At 52.6% G+C, this 17,177-nt stretch overlaps 2 protein-coding genes across 8 annotated transcripts; both read right to left on the bottom strand.

The window, feature by feature from the left end:
* Nucleotides 1-342: 342 nt before the first annotated feature.
* Nucleotides 343-7,970, bottom strand: HMOX2 (heme oxygenase 2). Of its 7 annotated transcripts, none has more exons than XM_052679730.1 (6): nt 7,868-7,970; nt 5,026-5,136; nt 3,278-3,395; nt 2,164-2,655; nt 1,197-1,317; nt 343-1,116 (listed from the first exon to the last, which is right to left on the bottom strand). In XM_052679730.1, exons 2-6 carry the CDS (start codon nt 5,106-5,108, stop codon nt 989-991), a joined length of 942 nt encoding a protein of 313 aa, XP_052535690.1. In that variant the 5' UTR covers nt 5,109-5,136; nt 7,868-7,970; the 3' UTR covers nt 343-988. The 7 variants fall into 7 exon arrangements, with proteins under 7 accessions (XP_052535690.1, XP_052535688.1, XP_052535691.1 ...); XM_052679728.1 differs by having other exon boundaries at nt 7,857-7,944; XM_052679731.1 differs by lacking the exon at nt 7,868-7,970 and adding an exon at nt 7,798-7,822.
* Nucleotides 7,971-8,259: 289 nt separating this feature from the next.
* LOC128078954 (zinc finger protein 501-like) lies at nt 8,260-12,919 on the bottom strand. Its single transcript, XM_052679725.1, has 2 exons — nt 12,640-12,919; nt 8,260-10,177 (listed from the first exon to the last, which is right to left on the bottom strand). The coding sequence occupies exons 1-2, from the start codon at nt 12,728-12,730 to the stop codon at nt 8,988-8,990; spliced, it is 1,281 nt and encodes a 426-aa protein (XP_052535685.1). The 5' UTR covers nt 12,731-12,919; the 3' UTR covers nt 8,260-8,987.
* Nucleotides 12,920-17,177: the final 4,258 nt, after the last annotated feature.

Here is a 17,177-nt window from a genome sequence, read left to right as displayed (position 1 = left end):
CTCCATTTGCACAACCCTGGGCTGCACTCCAGGTTTCCCCAGCTCCACCACTCAGGTATCCCTTCTCCAGTCCAACTGCTCACCAGTGACAGCACTGGAAGAAGGCAGAGGGGTTCCTGCACTGCCAGATCACCTCCTCACAGGAGCTAGGAAGAACTCAAGAGGCAGCAGTGATAGGGTGGCCTGTAAGGACAGGAGGACCTCTAGATGTGCATGAGTCAAAAAACTAAGCAGGTAAGTCTCCATCCACCCTGCTGCTCCCCACAGATCTCCTCCCCAGCCTTCCATATCCCCCGCATGGAACTACACTCTCCTACAGAGGGCCCTCTGGCTTTCCTCAGCTATAGCACAGCAGCTTTTTATTCCAATCAAGGCTTCAGCAAAGATAAATCGATGTTGCACAATATACATTTGACACCTTCATACCAGCAACCCACACATTTGGTCCTGTCCCCTCACCCAGTGAGCTCCATCCAACACGAGTTACGCTTGGTCCCTGGGTCACTCCTTTGAGCTAACGGACCCACAGCATAGTCAGAGTATGACAAATGTTTGTTTCTCAGGGTAGGAAACTTGAGTACTCTTCTCTGAGAAGACCGACGACACATTCTTGGGTTGCAGCCCAGGGCAGGAAATTCCCTCCACAGACTGCTCCAGCCAAAGAAAAGCCAAGCACGTGAAGGCTTTGCCACTGCAGGACAAGACATCTCTAGCTTTAAAAGCTGCTCCAGCCAGCATAGAGCAGTGTTGAACGGGAATCTTCACATCCTCTTACCAGATCAGTTCCGTACACTAGTAAGCTAAAGACATTGCATTACAGTGCTTGCATTATTGGTGTGCAAGAAGTCTTGGATAGTCCCCCTGGATTTTTAACCTCTCCCTGCTTTATTTCCCCGCAGTCACTCCACCAGCAGCAAGGGAGGAGTCGGAACAAGGGCAGGGTGCCTCTCCCCTCACCACCACATAGGGCCAGGCGCCAGGCTTGGCATCACATCACATACCACGCTGCAACTCCTGCTGCCACAGCAACACAAGCCGCCAGGATCAGCTGCACGATGGGCTGCTTTGCCAAGGCCACAGCAGTGTGATAGGGACAGCCAGCTGCTGCACTGCCTGCTAGAATAAAGAAAGCATTGTCAGTGCTGCAAGTCCTCTGCCACATTCACGTGGCAGTCCTCGCATCACCCCAAGCCTACCCAGCTTGTCTGCATAGTAAGGGCATTTGCGTACGTCTCCTTTCCCGTCGTGAACTGGAACACCTCCATCCTGGGCTTCTTCCACCAGCGACTGGCCGATCTTGTCCAGTTCATCAAACACCTGCAAGTGGGCACAGCGAGCGTGTGGAGTGAGCAAAGCCAGAGAGCTGCCATCCAGACCCATGGAGACATGCACAGAACTGGCAAGAGCTGCTTCTGCCTGCCTCCACCCACATCCCAAACTCAGCATTCGATACTCATTTCAGAGTGCCTTGCAGGCAGATGTGTGGTTGCAGGCAGCTCTGAGAAGGCACAGCCAATGGCAAAAGCATCAGATTGCCTGCTGCACATGGGAGTACGGGGCAAAGAGCCCTCCCTGCTGCCAGACCCTCTCTGGGTTACTGCTCCCATTTGTGCAGGCCCTTCAAGCTCTACTGGAGGGCTTCTGTAAGGATCCTGATGAAAGAGCTTGCCATATCCCACCTCGCTGCTGACCAGCTGACACCAGTAACATACTCCAGGCAGAGATTAAGGCTCACATCTGGTAACTAAGCCTACATTTATCTCCTACTGAAGCTCAGATGTGTTTTATGACTGGCAAACACTCTGGGCAGTAACAGGGGCCCACGGGGTTACAAACACTTCTGACCAGCCCACAGGTGAGACTGGATGCACTGCACTCAGGCTGAGTACAGCCATCTCAGAGAGCTCTGTTCCCACCTCTACTTCAAAGCCACACAGTTCATGGGAATCTCGCAGTGAAGCCATCTCAGCTCAGGCTCAAAGGTTCCACTGGGGCATATGGCATGAATTCCTGCCCAATACCAACCTCATCTCCTTAAAATAGTGAAAGATCTATTCAGACTAGGATCCTAAACAGCAAAGGCAGAATCCCCTTTCCACCAGAATCCCTTCATCTGGTCTCTCATCCAAACCACTGTGTATAAGGGCACAAAGGATTTAGTACCTCCATGTTAAATCTGAAAGCTCTGTTGGCCTCTTCCACGATCCGTTCCTTGCAGTTCTTGTCCAAGTCTAGAGCATTCAGCCTTGCTCTATACAGCTGCTTGAACTTCTGTGCATTGGAAATGTTCTCAAACGTGTAGAACTGGATCCCTTCCTCAGTAATGGGCAACTTGAGGGCCCTCTGGGCTACCTTCTTCAGCACTTGGCCACCTGAGAGGTCCCCCATGTAGCGTGTGTAAGCATGAGCCACCAGCAACTCAGGCTCATGCCGTCCCACATGATGGATTCTGTCCACATATTGCTGAGTAGCATCTGAACACTGTATCTTCTCTTTCCAATCTTCTCCATAGAAATATTTCATGTCTTTGATCAACGCTTCTTTCCGGTGAAGCTCTAGAGGGAAATACAGAGGAGCAAACACCGGGTTGTCCTTATTGCGATCCATTTCCTCTTCCAAAGCACTGTATGTGAAGTAAAGTGCTGTGGTAGCCAGCTGTGGACAAAGCACAGTGAACATAAGTTGCTTGCTCTATTGCACCTTGTGACTACTCCATCCCTTCATGGAACAGGGCTACACAAGGAAACCCCAGGGCGGACACAAGACCTGGAGAGCCTGTACTAGGCACAGGACCAGCTGCATCCTAAAGGTACCATTCACACCAACAGCCAAAGACTGATTGTGCCCCACATCATCTCTTCTGCTCAGAACAGAAGACACTGACCTGAAATCTACAGAAAACAACCAGAGCCTGAAATGAGTGCTGTAAGCCCACATGGCTTTTGATCCATAAGCACACAGCTTTTGCCATTGGTACATGTGCTGCAGCTGCCCTGAGCAGCCAGAAACACAGCACTTCCACCTAAGTGAAACTGTTCTGGACCAGTATGCTCCTCACCATCCCGAGTTCCAGCTCTGAGACACACTGAGCAGCACAGGGCCCTCCAGTAGTGGTCACCATTCAGCCATGCCACCTAGAAGCCAGTTCCCCCCCACCCCTCACCCCCAATCTACCCCCTACACATGGGCCTGTGGTGTTCTGCCTCAGCAAGTCCCCAGCTGTAGTCATCAAGTACAACAAAGAGTTTCTGTGCCAAGGCAGCAGAGCCACACTCACCTTGAAGAGCTCCTTCTTGATCCGTCCTTTCAGGAAGTCTTTGACAAACTGAGTATTCTCTGCACGGTCGTGGGACTCCTTAGTCCCCTCCTTCAGCAGCTCTGAAAGGTCAGTCGGGCTGCAGGCAAGCAGGGAGAGCTCCTTTCACTCCACTCCCACATACAGTCATGAGTTTGTCCTTGCTGAGTTTGGAGGGACCCTCCAGCCTCACCATCCCAGGCTTCATTTGGTGCAGGTTCAGAGCAGGGATCCCTCAGTCCAGCCCTGCTGGCTGCAACCAGCATCACCCCCAGGAAACGTCAGGGTGACAGCAGTCAGGGCTCCCACCTGAGCCAGACTTCACCCGGGAGCCCTGGTGCTGAGCAGGAGCTCCAGGATGCTGGAGAAATTGTGAAGGATTCTCAATTCCTTGCACTGGTGCTTTCACTTCCAACCCTGAGCCACAACACTAAAGGAGACCCTGAGCGTATCAAGAGCAACTACCAGGACAGGATAAAGAGCAGCAGGGCCTTGCTTCTATACTTCTTGGTCTCTTTGCAGAAGACAGCCTTGAGTAGGAGCAGATGGACACACACAGGCAGAACTTGAGCTTTTCTGACTGGGGCACCAAGGGTACTGCATTAATCATCACAGAAAGGACTTCAAAGATCATCCAATTCCAACCCCCTGCTGTGGGCAGGTCACCAACCAGCAGACCAGGCCACATCCAACCTGGCCTTGAATGCCTCCAGGGATGGGGCATCCACAACCTCTCTGAGCAAACACTGGAGAAAAGATGAGCACCCACTGACAAAACAGGGCAGGAACACTCTTAAAAACAAGAGGTATTCATTCTGAAATATGCTGGTTTTGCATGTTTCCACAAGCTCTCCTTCTAAAAAACTGACGATCTTGGATCACAGCCACTGCACGTACCTGGAACTCAGTACAGTTATCAACACCTACACCCACAAAATGATGCCACAGTGCACCTTACCCTGTCTTTATGGCTGGTTTGCTACAGACAGCACGTTTACGTTAGCTGTAAAAGACATTCTGAACGCTCCGTACTCATGCAAGTAACAGGCTAGACAAGACTTGAACACAACAGGAGAGCCAGGGAGCATTAACCTCTCATGAAGCTGAGCCCATCAAGTCAAAGAGCAATCAATCAGCTCACTTCAATATTATGGAACCACCCTACTCACCCTTCTCATTTTCATATGAGGAAAATTTTCCTTTTAAAGCACAATTTAGAATGCTTTGAGCGCAGCTATTTGTTGTTCGGAGGGATAACCAACCAGTTTTGTGTACTTTGAAGTTCTGCAGAACTTGCTCTGTGTCAGAGGGAAGTTCTTTACAGAGAGAGTGGTGAGGTGCTGGAACAGCTGCCCAGAGAGGCTGTGGATGCCTCGTCCATCCCTGGAGGTGTTCAGGGCCAGGTTGGATGGGGCCCTGGGCTGGTATTGAATGTGGAGGTTGGTGGTCCTGCACGTGGCAGGGGGTTGGAGCTTTGTGATCCTTGAGGTCCCTTCCAACTCTGGCCACTCTGTGATACATCACCCTACAAGAACAGCCTTTGCATTTGTTCCTACTCTGTAGGAATGTTCACCTCCAACTGCAGGGCAGCCTCAGTCCTGGCTGGACTAGTTTTCAGCTAGAGAAGACTACAGATGAGCAAGGAGATCACTGAACTTGAGTGTGATGTGCCCTGCCTTACCCAAACCCAGCTCTGTGCCACATTACCAGACAAGGCCAGCAGCACTCACCTGACGTTGTCGTCTTCCATTTCCTCATAGCGTAAGCTTTCCCCTTCATCTCCTCCTTCTGAGTTCTCCATAACTGATGGCATTGCTGGTCTGTTCTGGAGATCAGAGACACTGAAAGGCAAAATTAGAGAGGGATTTTAGAGGGAAGCTGCCTTAACAAAAGCAACAATGGGGAGGAAACACGGAGCAGTCCAACAGGGAGCCTTGCAGCTGCACCACCACGCAGGGTGGTGAGGAGCAGCCACCAGACGTTTTCACAAGAGCCTTCCCTGCAACAGAGCAGATTATGTTCCAAAGCAGAGGTAGATTTTCTTTCTCATGTGATGTAGCAGCATGCACAAGAAGTACCCAGAGCCAGGAGCAAGACACTTGGTTTATACCAGCTGAACACTCTGGCTTGGCCATAAATCCAGGCATCCCATTTATAAAATGGAGCTGTAATCAGCTTTGTGCTGATTACTCCCCCAAATTACAGGCAGCCTCGCCAAATGAGCAAGGAGCTGAGCTCCCTGCTGGCTCTTCGGCAAACCAAGGCTGTAAGGGAGTCAGCCCATCTCCCAGCACTGAGTTCAGGCCTCCCTGCTGGGCTGCATCTGGGGACAGGCGGAGAGCAGACCAGATAAACAGATGAGAACAGGCCAAGCAAGATCACAGAGCCTGAGCTGGCAGAACAGTCGGTGGCTCCACTCTCACGAGATGCAAACACAAACCATGCTAGTTACCAATTAACTGCCCTCCAGTTCCTCACCTACTTCTAACCCTCTCAGGTGCCCTGGACACCCTGCAGAGCTCTGTCCCGCAGAGCAGCTGGGGCTGATGGCACATCCCCAGGTGTGCTACAGCACAGCACACAGCTGGGGCACATTACAGGGTGAGATTTCCACCTGTGCTCAGACAGCTCTCCTTCTCACCCTGACAGCCTGGCTCAGGTGGCAGCACAGATGAGGACCATGCAGGACCAAAATGCACTGCTCTGTGACATGAGTTAACCCCATGCAGTAGGAAAAGTAACGTGAGTTAAAGAGTCCTACAGCCCCACTATCTTCCTACCACTGGAAGGAGTTAGCATGTAAAAATTCATTTAAGGACCAAGTGCTCTCAGACTTGCACCTCCCAAGCCTTTTTTGGAGAAGCTTAGCTTGTCATGTTCATCTCTATAACAAAACAGCAATGAAGCCAGTCCTTCTCGCATGCTCTGAAGACAGTACACGGACAGGAAAAGAAGGCAGTTTAATTTTTCCCAATACAGTCTCTAGTACAGACACCTCCCTGATGAGCCATGAATCAGGGACAAGGCAGCACCAATCCAATCCGCATCTTCTGCGGTATGATGACACTGTAGGAGAACTCAGAGGAGAGGAAAATAAAAACATTTTAACTCTCCTGTCACTACAAGCCCTCAGCAACTGAAATCCCACAGCACAGTCACTGGTCAAAGCAACAGCGTCCTGGAGCACTCCACTCCTCTGAAAGAGGCAGTGTCCTACACATGCAGAGGGAGCTCCCAGCAGCTGCCTGCTGGTGCTTCAGGGGTTGGAGTATTGCTTCATTTGCTCTGAGGCTCCTGGCTGACATTCAGAGTAAACACAGTCCCCAACAGCCTGCCTGGGAGGGATCCAGCAGCCACAGGACAGCAGGAAGATTTGGTACAGAAGATTTGGTACAGAACAGCTCAGCGCTCCACATATTTCTTTTCCAATAACACTCAGCCCCTCCTGTAAAATATCCTCATCTAGCCAGCAGTTTGTTTTCCCCTATGCACAATTGCACAGCAAGCTTCACACTCAACATGCATGGCTGTTGTTCTCAGATATTCAACGTGAATAATTCTATGCCTTCTGAAGGAATCCGAGAGACACCGCTGCAGTAAGAAGCAAGATTGGAAGTGCTGGCTTTGCTTGGGCACTCTCATCGGTTCAGTAGCTGACAGAACAACCACTCAATACAGAGCTCGTCTCTGCGATTCAACCAGCACACGGCTCCGAATGCACACGGCTAAGATCCTTGCTTTAAAGCAGCAGAGCACGACTGCACCTACCCAAACATCTCTGAAGGTGGGGTGAGGGACAAGATAGACCCCAGAACTCCAGGCCTGAGGTCATGACTAAAGAACTTGGGGCAGCTTCACCCCTCCTCCTCCTGCTGGGGAGGTCAGCTGGAAACAGAGACCCACGGAACAAACAGCTGCATTACCGGATCCCACCTGGATTTAAGGCTCCACCTGGAGCTGGGTCGTACTCCGAGCCCAAGCAAACACCACTTCTGCCTCCCAGAGCCGCAGTACAGCAGGTCAGCGCACCAATTGAGGGAGGAAGCACCTATTGAGACCATAGGTCACCCGTCCAGCCCTGCCCTTCAGCAGGCAGCCCTCCCAGCAGCAGCCCCGCAGGGGTTACGTTCCGGTAGGGCAGCGCAGCGTGACACACAGAAGAGCCTTCCCTCCGGGAGAGCCCGGGACACCGCAGGCTGGAGCAGCAGCGCTTCGGGCCGATGGACGAAACGCAGCAGCGTACGAACGCGGTCAGGCCCGAACGAGGCGCCCGTCTCACCCGACGGCACAACGGCAGCAGCGCCTCCGAAGCCGCCACCGTCCCGGCAGCCGGTTCCGATGAAGGCGGCAGCACGGACCGCTCCCTCGAGGCGGCTCCCCACACAGCAGCCCGGTCCGCGGGCCCGGCGCCCACCCGGACAGCGTTAGGAAGGGGCCGGCAAACACCACGAGCGCCCCTGGGCACCGAGGCCTCAGCCCGGCCGTGCCCCGGATCGCCGTACTTCAGCGCGGCCCCGGCTCGGCCGCGTTGCCACGGGGCCGCGTTGCCACAGAGACGCACCGCGCACTCACCCGCCGCCTCCCGCCAGCGCCGTGCCCCGCGGCGCAAGACAAAGGCCCGGTGTTGCCGGCCCGCATTTACCTCGCGGGAGAGAGCTGTGATTGGAGGAGGCGGCTTACGTCACTGAGAGGGCTCGCGCTTCCGCTCTGCCCCGCCTCGTCGACAGCCAATGGGAACACCGGACGTCACGGCAAGCCCCGCCCACGGTCTGACGTTGCGCAGGCGCGAACGGCGGCGCGCCCTCCGACCCGCGCGGCCGATCGGCTGAGCGCGTGACCGCACGTCGCCGGGTTCGCGTCCGGAGCTGATCGGGCTGCTGCGCTCCGAGATGAAATGTAAGCGAGGATGGCAGGAGCAAAGCCTAGGCTACGCGACGGGGGCTAAAGATGCACGGTGAAAATGCTTTTTAATGAAGGGTTTTATTTACAAGTTTTAGAAATAATTAAACCTCATTAACGTACGATTTAATGCTTATTCACATTCGGAAAGAGCGCTCAACTGTCACATCTTCAAAGCTGAAAGTCTGGGATGCCCTCAGGGAGCGCCGTGCGGCTGCTCCGCCCACAGCCCTGCGAGGGGGCAGCCCCAAAAGGAGCCCCAACGCAGCCGCAGGCTACGGACGGACAGACGGACACCTCAGACCGACTGCTCTGTGACCCAGCACACCATCAGACAGCCATGGGTAGCAGCGGCATGGGGCTTTGGGCTTCTCCATGCTATGGGCACAGCCCTCAATGTGGAGAACGTCGATCAGAACCACGGAAGAAAGCAGCTTTTCTTTACCCAAATCAGAGCTTTGCAGGCTCTGAGATCCCTCCCTCTGTCAGCTCTCCAAGGAGAGGAGAGGCAGTGTATTTCCCTTCCTCTAAAACACCCTACTGATGATATTCTGCCCTTCTCAAATGACTTCTTCCTCTGCTAAGAGCTATCCCACCTCCTTCCCCCACCTCCAGCTCAGCTCTTTGCAACCTTCCTCCATCCCTACCTTTCAGGATTTGTTCTCTTAAAAAGAAATTGCTTTCATCCCCGACAAGCAGCACACTCAATAGTGCAAGGAGAGAGAGACGCTGGGCTCTGCTCCCAGGGATGGCAGCGAGCATCGGGCCAAACCACCGCATGCCCTCGGTCCTCCTAGGGCTCCCCTCCCCGGTGGATCTGCCGGTGCCGGAGCAGCGCGGAGCTGACGGTGAAGCCCTTCCCGCACTCGGCACAGCTGTAGGGCCGCTCCCCGCTGTGGATGCGGCGGTGCTGGATGAGGTGGGCGCTCTGCCGAAAGCTGTCCCCGCAGTCGGAGCAGGCGTAGGGCCTCTCCCCGGTGTGGACCCTGTGGTGACGGAGCAGGGCCGACCTCCACAAGAAGCTCTTCCCGCACTCGGCGCACTCGAAGGGCCGCTCCCCGGTGTGGAAGCGGCGGTGCTGGATGAGGTGGGAGCTCACCGTGAAGCTCTTCCCGCACTCGGTGCAGCCGTAAGGGCGCTCGCCCAGGTGGAACCGCCGGTGCTGGATAAGGGCAGAACTCACCGTGAAGCTCTTCCCGCACTCGGAGCACTCGTAGGGTTTCTCCCCGCTGTGGACCCGCTGGTGCTTCATGAGCTCGGAGCTCTGGCTGAAGCTCTTCCCGCACTCCACACACTTGTAGGGTTTCTCCCCGGTGTGGACCCGCTGGTGCCGTGTGAGGGCTGAGCTCACGCTGAAGCTCTTCCCGCAGTCGCTGCACTCATAGGGTTTCTCCCCAGTGTGCACCCGTTGGTGCTGGACAAGCTGGGAGTTCCCAGAGAAGCATTTCCCACACTCTGTGCATTTGTAGGGCTTCTCCCCCGTGTGGGTTACCTGGTGGCGGATCAGTTTGGAGCTCATGCTGAAGCTCTTCCCACACTCGGCACAGGCGTAGGGCCGCTCCCCAGTGTGGGTCCTCTGGTGCTGGATGAGGTGTGACCGCTGCCTGAAGCTCTCCCCGCAGTCGGTGCAGGCGAAGGGTTTCTCTCCAGTGTGGATTCTCCGATGCTGGATGAGGTTGGAGCTCACCCGGAAGCTCTTCCCGCAGTCCCCACATATTGTCAGTCTCGCCGCAGCAGGATTTCTCTGCTGGATGATATCTGGCAGCCTCCTGAAGCTCTTTCCAAGTACCATCACCTGGCTGTGCATCTTCCCCAGGGGAGGTTTCTGAGCCCTTTCTGACCTGTGTAGGTGAACCGAGTCCTGTTCAGGACTGTGAGAACTCTTCTCCTTGGGTAGTGCTGACACTAAACCCTCAGGCTTTGCTGGCCCAGGAATGCCCCAGTGGGGAGTCTCCTCTTTCTTGCTCTCAATCCCATCCTCAGCTGTAAGAAAACGAGAATCCAGAGAGGTGTCACATGCAAGAAAGAAGCCTTGGACAAAGGAAATCAAAAGGCCCAAATTCTAAAAATTCAGCAGCTTGAATTTAAGGTTAAAACGTTCTGATAACTCCTTCCCACCTACTCAGAGGATTTTGCAGTGTTCACAGCATCAGGAACAAACTCTGGAAATTACCCTGGGCTTACTGGCACATCGCAGGTACAAGTTTAGTGCTCAAATGGAAAAGATAGCTGCTATTCCGGGATATGATATCTAAAAATATTAGAAATTGAACAGGCAGAGAAAGGCCATAAAGAACTATCTTGTGCAGCAGGCACAGGCAAATACCTGCCCTCTTATGCACAAAGTCTTGGAGAACCACCACTGACAGAAATGTATGCTGCACAGACTCAAGGTCACTTGAAAGCCTTTCCAGGCGAAGGAGCCTGCATGGATTTCTAGAGCATTTATGCAGAGCAGTGACTGCTTGCAGCTCACTACTGAAGTGTGGTTTGATGAGCATCCTAAGAGGATCAAAAACCTGAATCCCCAACAGTGCTGTGGGCTTTATGAGCTTATACCTTAAAGTGGCAGGACAGAAGGTGTGAACGCTTAGGGAGAAATGGCAACACGGATTATCACAGAACAGCTTAGGCTAGAGGGGACCTTAAAGATCATGCAGTTCCACCCCCTGCCACGGGCTGGCTGCCAACCACTGGATCAGGCTGCCCAGGATCCCGCCCCGAATGCCTTCAGGGATGGATGTATCATCACATAGGTCAACCAGGCCAACAGATTTCCATGTGATCTCCTTACACGGACTTCCAGGGATGACTTGCTGCTGACTATACATAAAACTCAAAATATGGAAGGGGCTGAGAAGTAAAGCTGCAGAAACAGAGACCTCCAGATTGTTTTCTAAAGTGGGACAGATTTGACTGCTATTTCCTGACACTCTGAAAACTCTTGTGAAATAAACTGGCAGCATATCGGCCCTGTGGGATTGATGCACAAACCACAGATGCTTCCTGTGGTCTGGCAGAGCTGTGATAAGGAACTGTGTGCCTTGGAAGAGGAGTGAGTACTGAGTTGTAAGCAGGCAATTAAGGAAGGAGAGTCTACGATTTTTAACCTAACCAATATATGTACCTATTTAATCTCTCTCTTTCTAGTCACCGTATAAAACGTCACAATATGATTTCACAGAGAACTCCTAAGTGGCTTTTCATAGTAATTTGGTGTGGTTCTCTCATGGTTTTCATTAATGTAATCCCTTGAAAGAAACAGAAACGGGAACATTGCTGTTCACCACGAAGGCACTTCCATCTGACTGCAGTTACATCCATCCAGGCCTGAAAGAAAAGTGAACGATATCCAAAGACAGGTTAGAAGGATGACATTTTTGGCAGGCCAGGATGAAACTCTTGACCTCTCCATCAGATTTAGTTGGAGAATATCAGAAGTTTTAAGCTTCCTATCACAGTGACTACTGGTATGGCTCCAGCTCTCCATCATGAAACTTCTACGACCATTTTTGTTTGATGCCTGACCTATCTGACATCTTCACTGGCACCCAGGTCAAGCTGTTTGTAAAAGGTTTAATCAACATCATGATGAGCGGAAGTCACTGGAAGGATTTTAAGTGGAAGAATGGCAGAGCATTTGCGGAGGTGTCACTGTATACTGATTCCCTTCTCTGGCATCATCCGTTTCTGGCCAGTCCTGGGATCCCTAAGACATGGCTTAGACTTGGGTCTCACCCAGCAGGGCTTGCTCATGGAACTTCCCAACACAGCTGGACTCCTGGCTGCTGTACCTCATTGTCAGGTGGCTGGATGTGATGGCAGAGGGAGGCCTTGAGGCAACATCCAGGGAGCGGGAAGCCCAGCAGACATTCCAAGCAAATAAACAAAAGCTGGAATAAGAGATTTAGTGACAGATGACCAAGGAAGGCATACTGGGGAAGGGCCAGCACAGCCTTTGGAAACAGGAGTCTCACCTTATGAACTACAGAGCTCTTCAGAGACATCGTCCATTTTACAGAAGGGAGATGTGTCTAAAAGCATTCCTGAACATTTGTTCTTCACGTGAACTGAGTAAGTCATGAAGTTGATACGCAAAGAGGGACTCGAAATAATGTGGTGATGGAGGGAAAGGGGAAAGCGGAAAGATTTGCTGGAGATTCCATGCCATTCAGGGCCAAAGAGATGAATGCTGACTGCGAGGATCAACTGTGGCAGCACCTCAAGGCACTGACCAGCTGGGTGACGGGTAATGACAGGTAAACAGAGCGCTGCGGGAGGGGGGGAAGCCTCTGCACCTTGTGCTGCCTGGGCTGATCTCAGTGCGTGCTGGCACAGCAAACAAAGGAGGTCCATACCGGACAGAGCACGCAGAGATGCACCACGGCCTGCTCCTCCACCCACCGACAGCCCAGGTTGGTGCAGGCAAAGCCGGACCGCCTTACCTGGGCAGGAGGCGCGCAGACCCGCCCGCCCCTCGCAGGCACGCAGACGGGAGAACCACCGCTCCGCCTTCGGGTCCGCGTGGGAGATCATGTCCGTCCCCGAGGTCCTGCAAGCGGGCAGGGAGGCCGGCTCGGCTCCGCCCGGTAACGGGGAGCTACAACAGCGGGTCCTACCGACGCGGGCGCCTCGGCCACGGCGTCCTCAGCCCCGCGGGGGGCCTCGGGGGCCGCGGCGCTGCGGGACGAACCCGCGCGCGGCACCGCGAGCGGCGCGGCACAGCCGGCGTGCCGGTGTCACGTGACGGCGGCGGCCAATGGCGCGCGGGGCTTTCGCCTCCGAGGGCGGCGGGAAATGGCGGCGGTCGCTGCCCGCCGGGCGGTGCGAGGGGCCGCTTCTGCCCGCGAAGCTGACGCGAGAGAGAACCGCCATCTGAAGTCACAGCTTTTCCCGCCGCCCTCACGGCCCGGCGCCCACGGTCCCCGTGCAGACACTCCCCAAATGCACAGGAAGCCCGGCGGCCGGGAAGGCTCCCGCCACAAACGGCGGAGCTCTGCTCCTCACACCGACCGAGATCTGCGCCGTGAAGCGCGGGGCACCGCGTGCGTTCCTCCGCTTTGGCTCAGCTAACAGCGAGCCGCGGAAGCAGCAAAGAAACCGAGCAGGAGACACCCGGTAATAGGGATCGTGCACGGGAGAGGAGAAAGGAGTTAGCAGCAATTTGCTCCAAAGTGCTGCGTAGCACTGAGCGCAGCCGCGTGCGTGCGAAGGCAGCCCTGCCCGAAGTCACGTGGCAGCAGCTTGGCTTTGGTCGCTGCCAACCCGCGGGGCGGCACAGCTGAGCGCTGCCCAGGACGTGGAAGCAGGCGCTGCAGCACGGCCCTTGTCTGGGCTCTGGGGACCGAGGAGCTTCCCCCCCCGGGTAGCTGACGCTGTTCTGCCACAACACTTGGTGTCCGTGAAGGCAATTCTTCGCACACCCGGCAGCAATCACTTTGGCACAGCCGAGACTCATCTGGTTCCCGGCTTTCCTCACCTATCAGTATTAGCGGTGTCGGAGCCCAGCGAGGCTCTCCCAGGACGGCCAGCCCACACATCTCCCCAGAACAAAGCTGCTCTGTATTTCTCCAGCCAAGGACAATTGCTTTCAATAGCAGAAGGTGCGTAAGTCAAGCTCCCAGCACGATATCCCCAGTCTCACAGATGGCCTCTGTTTCAAAGCTCGCCCTGGCGCTCAGTCAGCCCCTTTGGGTTTACATTTCTCCTCCTCCTGGCTCCGGTGTCAGCACGTTGGTGTGCACAGCAGAAATCACACCCAGACGGAGATGTTAGCTGCAGCAAAAGTTCGAGGCGTGCTGTTCATGTCCCTCTGCCACCTCTGCAGCTCGTGCTGGCTGGTCTTACAGGTGAGAAGAGGGCAAGTCCAAGAAGGTGCAGGGCTCCCCTATACTGCAGTTGGGAACATACAAAGTATCCACATTCTGTTAATGCCTCACCTGGGTCCAGAGGCTTTGGAGGTCCCCAGTGTGACAGGGAGACGTCCTTCACTCTGTCAGCTACTAGGGAAATACAGATGCATCACCTGTGCTGGTGCAGCAGGAACAGAGGTTTCTGTCACGTCAGCTGTGTTTCACACTGGCATTTAATGTTTAGGGCTTTTCTTGCCCAAAATAAAAGGCAGATCAGCTTTCTAGAGATCTAATAAGAAGAAAAAAATCAAGGGATCTGGGTGTTTGTGTTGGCACAGGGAGAAAAACAGTCATAGCAAATACTGCTGGCTGCATGACAAGGACACTGCAGCAAACGGGATTGGGGTCATTTTTCATTTGCCCAAATCTGAGTGACAACTCTGAACTGTTCTGTAGGTAAGAAATCTTTTAACACAAACTCATGCTATCAACTGTGCAAATTATTGAAGGTCTTCCAAAATGAGAAGCCAAATAGCACAAAAGAAGAACATTTCCAGGAAGGTTTCTGTTAGGTGAACAGCAAACAGCCGCCCTAGGTGGCATTACAACACTTCATTGCAGAAGTTCAGTGAACAAGACAAACTTCAAGGCATGATAACAGCCAACTCCTTCCAAGAAGAAATTAGCCAGAGGGGATCAAAGCCGAATTTGGGAAATCCATACCTGGGCTCAATGTCCTGTGGCAGACAAGGACCTACTGGGTGCTCTGGGTCGGGCTGCAGGGGAGCCCTGCGTCCCCACAGTGGAGACGTGGCCTTCAGCATCGCACAGTACAGTAAGAAAGGGAGAGGTGGGCTTGTGCTGAGCTCAAGCAAGGACTGTGTTAATGTTCCATTCTGAGGTGAATGTGTTCAAGCTTTGCAAGATGACTGCTTGGGCACTAGAGCAGCTCAGCAGCAGGATGCGAGGCGCTCAGGCAAAGGAATACTGCAGGTACCTCTGAAACACAGGGAGAGCAGCTGAATCACAGAGACAGCTTTGCTGAAGGCTGCATCGTTTCTCCCAGGCGCTGCCGTTTCATTAAACAGCAATGCTTGTGAACAAGGTGTTGTGCAGGAATAATTTAAACTATCACCAAAATGCAAACAAGTGCATTCGAAATGCGTTTCCAGAATGGCTCCAGTCCACTTAAAGAGCTGCAAAAAGGATTGCTCTCCTAATCAGCCCCGTGAAATCTAAACATTAGCACCGTGAACATAACATTTGAAGTCTGTTGGCTCAGTACGAAGGGAAAGCACGGCTTTATATTATTCTCTCTGCTTTATATTATTCTCATGTGTTTTATTTAAGTTAGCCTCTCGGCCACGGTGATGGATGATAGCTGCAGAAGAAATGCCATTAAGAGACAAGGTGACTTAGGGGTAAGTGGACAGAACTGCGTCTCTGTAAGGAAACAGTGCTCATATACAAGATTATTACATAAACGTCTGCAGCACAGCTTTTCAGAAGAAAACCTTTTCAGTCTATTTCTTTTTTTCCAGCAGGAAATGTGACAATACAGAAAACAACACGGTAGCTGCAAAAGAATATCCAGAAATCCATCATACACACCATTTGGATGCCACAGGGAATTCAGAAGCAGTGTTTTCCAAAGCTCATGCAGCACTCACGCAGTGCTTGTTGGTGAGACATGTGAGGTGTGAGCAATGCCAGTAACATCTGCTTGTCTTTTAACACAAATAAAATCAAATACATTAAAACCAAAGTTGAACAGGTATTTTTTTTTCTTTTCTGTGACCTTGGAAGCATTAACACAAACAGAAGTGCCAAAATATTCTTCATAGCTGCTAATACACAGCTGGAAATTAAAAAAAAATGATGACAATGGATTTTCCAAGACAGAGCATAAGCCTGCATCGGGTGTGTAAGAGACACAGAATACTTACAAATCAAACTGGCACCACATTATCGGTGGCAGATGGTAACACCAGTGTGAGCTGGGGGATGGATGCTTTGCTCACAGATTAACAGAGCAGGCAAATGAATAATGGCTTTCAGAAAATTTGCAGTGCGTGTCAGACCTGTCCTTGTAATCTTGAAGGCTGCAAAAGACTTCAAATCCTTCATCTGAGAAAAAATTCTAGAACTTCAAGAGCCATTTCATCAGCTTCAGAAACAAGAAAGCATCGTGGCAAGCTCCTGCAAAATGGTCATCTCCAAACCCTGACAGCACAGGGGAGATAGGAAAGTTATCTTTTTACCTTAGACAAAACTGCAAAGTTTACAGGTGCCAAAGACAGGAGGCTGGAGACACCGCCAGGGACCAACGTTCTGATTTCTTTCATGGCATGCTCAATGATTTATGACACGGAGCTCTTTCTTACATTTGAACAGCTGTAATTTACATGTATGGAAATGTGACACTGCATCAACTGAATGTCAAGACACAACAAAAAATTGCAGAATCTTTGATCATAAATGTAAGTCCTATTTAGAAAGAGCCAAAAAAGCTGGGAAGGAATCACATTTATTTTCCTGTATTAAGACCAAGTGTCACTGAAGCTTTTTCTGAACATTAAGTATCTGTTGGGAGAAACACAAGGTACATTGAGGGCAACATTTCCTAGATTGCCTCTTCAAGGCAAGCCTGGGTCTTTTTATGTAATAAAGTCATCACACAGCACTCTTGCACAAGAAGATGAGGGAGCAAAAGTGATGTGACTGCCAGGAAGAAAACTGCCCCAAATTCCTGACAAGTCACAAGAGATGGCAGAAAGTGTTGCTTGAAAGTCCCTATGCCATCACACATGCTACAGCAACACCTGATAGAGAAGGAAGGTCGCAGGCCCTCTGTGGTTACCTATGTCCCCTCCAAGGCCAGACCCATCCCACAGTCCCTCTTGGAAGACCCCCTCCTTTCTCCTGCCCTCCCTGCAGTCTCCCTTACCTTTGGTGCACGCATTGCTGACGCCCTGTGCAGCTCGACTCCCTCCAGGTCACCAATCCACCATCCATCAGTGCAGGCTGATCTCTCCCAGTCCACCTCTCTGTGCTGCAGGGCACCTGGCACAAATGCTCCTCCTCCAGTTTTTTTGCTCAGGTTTTGAGCAGCACAGGCACAGAGTGCACAG

This window comes from Tympanuchus pallidicinctus, unplaced genomic scaffold (assembly GCF_026119805.1).
Source record: "Tympanuchus pallidicinctus isolate F22 unplaced genomic scaffold, pur_lepc_1.0 scaffold18, whole genome shotgun sequence".
Classification (NCBI taxonomy): domain Eukaryota; kingdom Metazoa; phylum Chordata; class Aves; order Galliformes; family Phasianidae; genus Tympanuchus; species Tympanuchus pallidicinctus.
The sequence above is the reverse complement of the archived record's forward strand: the minus strand, read 5'-3'. Positions and strand labels throughout refer to the sequence as shown.

Coding starts and splice junctions, on each gene's coding strand:
- HMOX2 (XM_052679726.1), bottom strand. CDS start 7,356: ATGGTCTCAATAGGTGCTTCCTCCCTCAATTGGTGCGCTGACCTGCTG. Junction 5,137..7,228: donor AGGTGGAGCCTTAAATCCAG/GTGGGATCCGGT, acceptor TTTGCCTTTCAG/TGTCTCTGATCTCCAGAACA. Junction 3,396..5,025: donor ATGGAAGACGACAACGTCAG/GTGAGTGCTGCT, acceptor GCTTGCCTGCAG/CCCGACTGACCTTTCAGAGC.
- LOC128078954 (XM_052679725.1), bottom strand. CDS start 12,730: ATGATCTCCCACGCGGACCCGAAGGCGGAGCGGTGGTTCTCCCGTCTG. Junction 10,178..12,639: donor TCTGCGCGCCTCCTGCCCAG/GTAAGGCGGTCC, acceptor GTTTTCTTACAG/CTGAGGATGGGATTGAGAGC.